At 32.8% G+C, this 6,489-nt stretch overlaps 2 protein-coding genes and 1 long non-coding RNA gene across 4 annotated transcripts in view; all 3 read left to right on the forward strand.

Annotated features, from left to right (window-relative positions):
- LOC104961120 (exportin-T-like) overlaps positions 1-29 on the forward strand; it is a 4,199-nt gene extending 4,170 nt beyond the window's left edge. Inside the window, exon 4 of the mRNA XM_010789346.1 lies at positions 12-29. Coding sequence (XP_010787648.1) covers positions 12-29 — 18 coding nt within the window. The remainder of the gene's footprint in view (positions 1-11) is intronic.
- A 1,654-nt stretch (positions 30-1,683) lies between these two features.
- On the forward strand, positions 1,684-5,880 carry LOC104961104 (exportin-T-like). The gene is made up of 5 exons (XM_010789324.1): positions 1,684-1,794; positions 2,314-2,361; positions 2,443-2,514; positions 3,033-3,089; positions 3,172-5,880. Exons 1-5 carry the CDS (start codon positions 1,693-1,695, stop codon positions 3,196-3,198), a joined length of 306 nt encoding a protein of 101 aa, XP_010787626.1. The 5' UTR covers positions 1,684-1,692; the 3' UTR covers positions 3,199-5,880.
- Positions 5,881-5,924: 44 nt separating this feature from the next.
- On the forward strand, positions 5,925-6,431 carry LOC104961113 (uncharacterized). Of its 2 annotated transcripts, none has more exons than XR_800058.1 (2): positions 5,925-6,010; positions 6,075-6,431. It is a non-coding gene; the product is annotated as an uncharacterized lncRNA (long non-coding RNA). The 2 variants fall into 2 exon arrangements; XR_800059.1 differs by having other exon boundaries at positions 5,951-6,010; positions 6,097-6,431.
- Positions 6,432-6,489: the final 58 nt, after the last annotated feature.

The raw sequence follows: 6,489 nt of genomic DNA on the forward strand, positions 1-6,489 counted from the left end.
CAGATCTACAGATATTTCGTCGTCCATAACATACGCCTGCCCATACCATAACCCCACCACCACCATGGGCCACTCGATTCACAACATTACCCTAACCCTCACACCCTAACAGTAACCCTCACACCAGATACTGACTGGTTTTCGGACCCCCCCAATAAAGCAAAACTGCACGTTTCAGAGTGGCCTTTTATTGTGGCCAGCCTAAGGCACACCTGTGCAATAATCATGCTGTCTAATCAGCATCTTGATATGCCTCACCTGTGAGGTGGGATGGATTATCTCGGCAAAGGAGAAGTGCTCACTATCACAGATCTTTTCTTCAGATTTGTGAACAATATTTGAGAGAAATGGTTATTTTGTGTTTGTAGAAAATGTTTTAGATCTTTGAGTTCATCTCATGAAAAATGGGAGCAAAAACAAAAGTGTTGCGTTTATATTTTTGTTCAGTGTATTTATACATATATACAGATATACATAATATACATATATACATACAGATATACAGATATACATAATATACATAATATACATATATACATACAGATATACAGATATACATAATATACATAATATACATATATGCATATATACATACAGATATACAGATATACATAATATACATAATATACATAATATACATATATACATACAGATATACATATATACAGATCTACAGATCTACAGATATACATAATATACATATATACATATATACATATATACATACAGATATACAGATCTACATATATACAGATATACAGATATACATAATATACATATATACAGATCTACAGATCTACAGATATACATAATATACATATATACATATATACATACAGATATACAGATATACAGATATACAGATCTACATATATACAGATATACAGATATACATAATATACATATATACAGATCTACAGATCTACAGATATACATATATACATATATACAGATATACAGATATACATAATATACATATATACATATATACATATATACATACAGATATACAGATCTACATATATACAGATATACAGATATACATAATATACATATATACATACAGATATACATATATACATATATACATATATACATATATACATAATATACAAATATACATATATACATACAGATATACAGATATACAGATCTACATATATACAGATATACATAATATACATATATACAGATCTACAGATCTACAGATATACATATATACATATATACAGATATACAGATATACAGATATACATAATATACATAATATACATATATACATACAGATATACAGATATACATATATACATACAGATATACAGATATACATAATATACATATATACATATAGACATAATATACATATATACATACAGATATACATATAAACATACAGATATACAGATATACATAATATACATAATATACATATATACATATATACATACAGATATACATATATACATATATACATATATACATACAGATATACAGATATACATAATATACATACAGATCTACAGATATACAGATCTACAGATATACAGATATACAGATATACAGATCTATAGATCTACAGACATACAGATATACATATATACAGATCTACAGATCTACAGATCTACATAATATCTAAAGTGTTCTGTGTGTTTCTAACTGAGTGTTGCTCTTCCTGCAGGAGGGAAAGACGGCATGGTGGGATTCCCCGACTTCATCTACAAACACATCGTCCCCGCCTGCTTCCTCGCTCCGCTCAAACCCAGCTTCGACCTCTCAGACGCTCAGACCGTTCTGGTGAGGGTCCCCAAAAACAAAAGTGTAGTCAGGGGATAAGGTTTCTGGGATTCAAATCTTACATTACGGGAAGAAAACACGGATATCATGTTTCGATTTTTATTTTTCTCAATTTAGACTTTTTGGGATTTATAGATTTTCTTAGATTTTTGGGGGATCTTTATTTATATAGATTTTTTTTAAATAATTTTTCTTCTTATATTTAGATTTTTTTTAAGATTTAGGGGGAAAAAATTGGGATTTTAATTTTTTTAATTTCATGGATTAAGATTTGTTTTGTTTTCAAATTTAAAATTATATTGAATTTTTATAACATTTTTTTGATTTTGATATTTTTTTACTCCAGAAATCTGAGTATCAAACAGAGCGTCAGACGGCAGAGACGGCTTTGTTTTTACAGAGCTCCGACGTCACGTTGTTGTTTACGTCACGTTGTTGTTTACGTCACGTTGTTGTTTGGTCAGGAGAAATCTTGTTGTTGTTTACGTCACGTTGTTTTTAACGTTTCTCTCCTTCCAGACGCTGTCGGAGTGTGCGATCACGCTGAAAACTATTCATCTCAAACGGGTAAAAACTCTTATTTTAATACATTTTAAATACTGCAATATATTCCTCATTTATTTATTAATCTGATATTTTGTGTTTCAGGGTCCGGAGTTCATCCAGTTTCTGCAGCAGGAGTATCTTCCCTCTCTGCAGGTCGCTCCGGAGATCTCTCAGGTGAGCTTACCTGAGTCTGAGCTTCAGTTTCTTTTCTCATAGCGGAGGCTTTTTGGCTTAAGTCTTGTAATTGTGACTTGATTACGTCAATATCTTCCCTGTAAAGCGACCAAGTTATTATTATTATTAATAATATATTCAGTCAAACTGTTTCTGTGATATTTAATGTATTATGAATATTTGTAATGCACCTTTGTATTGTGCATGATGCTGTTGTTTGATCCTCACCCTCCTGCTGTGTTTGGCCTTTACAGAACAATTGACTTTATTTCGCATATTTTTAACTTAAAACGTCGTATTTTCAACATTGAATTAACAAAAACCAACATGTAATGCCTGTAATTTGTCCGTGTGGAGCTTCAGACCTGTCATTTACCTCCATATTTTATTGGATTTAGTGAAAAATAAGAAATATATGAAGATACAAGAAAATGATGCAAGAAATGTCTTAAAGAAGCACAGGTTAAATATTGTATGAAGTTTTATATTTATCTGTAAAATGTTGACTTTATTCGCAGGAGCTCTGTCAGGTTCTTCAGCAGCCGGACGTGAAAGTCCTGAAAAACTACATAAAGGTGATTACTGATTTGATTCCAATAATAAAGCCTGTTTTTAAATGACTTTATTCACTAATGACGTCCCGATTTCTCCCCTTAGGCGTTCTTCCAGCGGGCGAAACTGTAGGAAATAAAAAACTGGAAGTTCTCTTTGAAAAAGGACTCGAGACAGGAAGCGGTCGAACGCGCCGCGCACTACCAAAATAAAAGACCTTAGCATAGGAGCTGCTTTTGCACTTAAACGTGGCTCGAAGGACGGAAGAATCCTCCGAAGACGAGCTGTCCACGACTAACGAGACGATTAACCAGGGACGATAACGAGGAGTTAACGAGGTGATAACGAGGAGTTAACGAGGTGATAACGAGGAGGAGATAACGAGGAGGAGATAACGAGGAGTTAACGAGGGACGATGATGGGACGTTTGACAGGAAACAGATCTTTGGAGGACGCAAAAGAACGGAAAAGTTTTGGTAAAAATCGTGAAAGAAGCTTCACTGTAAACCCTCACGTTAGAGAAAGTAAATCAGATGTGGAGCCGCGGGGTGGAGGAACGTTCTGAGGAGGAAGGAGGAGACATTCAAGCGGAGATTTTAGGAGAAAAATGCGTGAATTCTCTGAGATTTAAATTGCTGAATTTACAAGATTATTATTATTATTTGACGTAAACAAGATGAAATTTTGTAAAATAAAATGTACGAATTAAGAAGAAAATGTATTTGATTTACCAGAATTTTTGGGGGAAATTGAGTTGAAATTTAATTTAGTAAAAATAAATATTAATTTGAGAAAAAAATCTGATTTATTCTCCAAAATAATTCTTTAATTATTAAAATATTTTAAGAGAAATGTGTCAAATATTGTCAAAGAATTAAGTGTTGAATTAACGAGGGAAAAAAATGAAATTTTCTTTAAATAATTTTGATTTTCTTTTTTTTTCCCCACAAGTAAACCCTTTAAATCTCAGAAAAAATTCACTTATTTTCTCCTACATTTCCCGACTTTAATCCTGAAGCTTTTCCAGAACATTATTCCCCTCTGGCTCCATATTTAAATATTTAACCTCCGATGGCACTCATTAGCCTCCATAGCTGTTCATCTGTGTGTTACATATTTAATTAAATCCTGAAACACCTGAAGCTTCTCTCCTTCTCGTTAGAAATGTAAACACAGGTGCCGCTGCTGAACGGACAGAATACAAAGGGCTGAATTATTTTATTTTTATGGCATCCATTTTGTTTTTTTATGCGTCGAGGGATGGATTTTTATTTAAGGTTTGAAGTGAAAACGCTCGCTCGGCATCGTCTCAATTTTAAATAAAAACATCCTGAATTTAAAAGCCGATAAACCACTCGTTACAGACGCAGAGACCCTCGTTACAGACGCAGAGACCCTCGTTACAGACGAACACAATGTAAATAAGAGAATAAGATGATTAAAACAAATGTAAATAAAGTTTTTCTTTTTCTTTTAACCTTCAATTTCACCTGGAAACGAAGTATGGAAGCTCATTCGTGCCAAGAAAATAAAAAAAGATAAATATTTAAATTTATATTTTTGGGTTTTTTCTCATAATCTTTCTCCTAATTTTGATTATTATTAATTAATTAAATAACTCCTTTATAATAAATATTTGTATTTATTTTGATTTTTACTAACAATCAGATTCCACTTTAATAATCTTGTAATTTTTATAAAAGAAAGGCACATTGTGACTTTATCTTATTATTTGGATTCAGAGTGAAAGTTAAACTCACTTAAATAACATAACAAATATAATTTTGAATAATAAAACTCACAATTCTGACTTAAACATTTCAAAAAATCAGATTTCTTAAATGTTATCCTTTTGTTTTATTGGCACTAAAGAGCTTCCATAGGGTCCCATGAACTGTACAGAAGGAGAAGCTCCAATTAGTTTTATACTCAATTATGCAAACGCTTCAATTCAAACTGTGAAGATCTGGAGAGAGAAAAAACAATCAAAAACTGAAGGAAACATGTTGAATTTTCTGCTTTAAAGTTTGGGATTTTGCGACGTCGTGCTTTGATGTTTCTTTGATTGATTCCTGTTTTTAGTTTTAGCTTTAAAAATTATTATTTTCCCATAAAAGTGAAGCACGAAAACTCCCGGAGAAAGTGCCTAAAAATTGACCAAAATTAGAAACAGTCGTGCATTTAATTAAAGCTAGTTTTTATTTTTGTGTCAACAAATTATAATTTCAAAAAAATCCCAAAACAGGAGAAAAACCCTCAAGAATTAACAAGATCAAAAAATAGATAGATTTAATTATAATTTAGCGAGACGTTCTGCATTTTGTTGAGAAAATATTTTTTAAATATTATTTTTCTTGAGATTTGTTGACAAGAAGAAAGTAGATTATTAAATGCCTTCAAATAATTCTAAATAAAACAACAATTCAGTCAAAATGCAAAATAAATCTGAATAAAATACTGAACAATTTACCACAGCGACATCACTACTACACTCGCGCTCCTATTGGCTATCGCTCCAACACATTGCACGTGATAGGTTAAGGGGCGGGACATCTCTAAGCGGTTGACCAATCACAGCAGCACTACTTTGAGAAATACTCATTTATGAAGTTGTTTGACAAAAGGAGAATTCATTAAAGGTGAATTTTAGGAATAAAAACTCGTAAAGGGATTTTTTTTTATTACAAAACTCTTGTCTTATTTTAGCTTTTTCTGTCAATTGTTACAAAGTTATACAATAACAAACTACAGATCTTTGAGGGGGAAAAGTAGAGAAATATTCACATTTTAGTCGATTTTTTTCACACAGTCCTAGTGCCAGGTAAACCTGGTGTTCACAGGTAAACCTGGTGTTCACAGGTAAACCAGGTGTTCACAGGTAAACCTGGTGTTCACAGGTAAACCTGGTGTTCACAGGTAAACCTGGTGTTCACAGGTAAACCAGGTGTTCATAGGGTAAACCAGGTGTTCACAGTTGGTAAACCAGGTGTTCACAGTTGGTAAACCAGGTGTTCATAGTTGGTAAACCAGGTGTTCATAGTTGGTAAACCGGGTGTTCACAGGTACACCGGGTGTTCACAGGTAAACCTGGTGTTCACAGGTAAACCGGGTGTTCACAGGTAAACCAGGTGTTCACAGGTAAACCAGGTGTTCACAGGTAAACCGGGTGTTCACAGGTAAACCGGGTGTTCACAGGTAAACCGGGTGTTCTCACAGCAGGAGGTGAAAAATAAAAAGGTTGTTTATGAATGAGTGATTTTTATTTTGAGCGTTATTTGAATCTGTTCGATGATGAAATGTGTTTTTGTTTTGATATGAAGAGAAAAGAGAGATTCTGTTCGAACCAATAAAGTGTTCCTCAAATATTCCTCTTTTATTTATTCATGTTTCAGACGTTTAATATGTTTCGGCTCGGGCCTCATC

The sequence above is a fragment of the Notothenia coriiceps genome, unplaced genomic scaffold, assembly GCF_000735185.1.
Source record: "Notothenia coriiceps isolate Sejong01 unplaced genomic scaffold, NC01 NC01_scaffold00001459, whole genome shotgun sequence".
Lineage (NCBI taxonomy): Eukaryota > Metazoa > Chordata > Actinopteri > Perciformes > Nototheniidae > Notothenia > Notothenia coriiceps.

Coding starts and splice junctions, on each gene's coding strand:
- LOC104961104 (XM_010789324.1), top strand. CDS start 1,693: ATGGTGGGATTCCCCGACTTCATCTACAAACACATCGTCCCCGCCTGC. Junction 1,795..2,313: donor CAGACGCTCAGACCGTTCTG/GTGAGGGTCCCC, acceptor CTCTCCTTCCAG/ACGCTGTCGGAGTGTGCGAT. Junction 3,090..3,171: donor TCCTGAAAAACTACATAAAG/GTGATTACTGAT, acceptor TTCTCCCCTTAG/GCGTTCTTCCAGCGGGCGAA.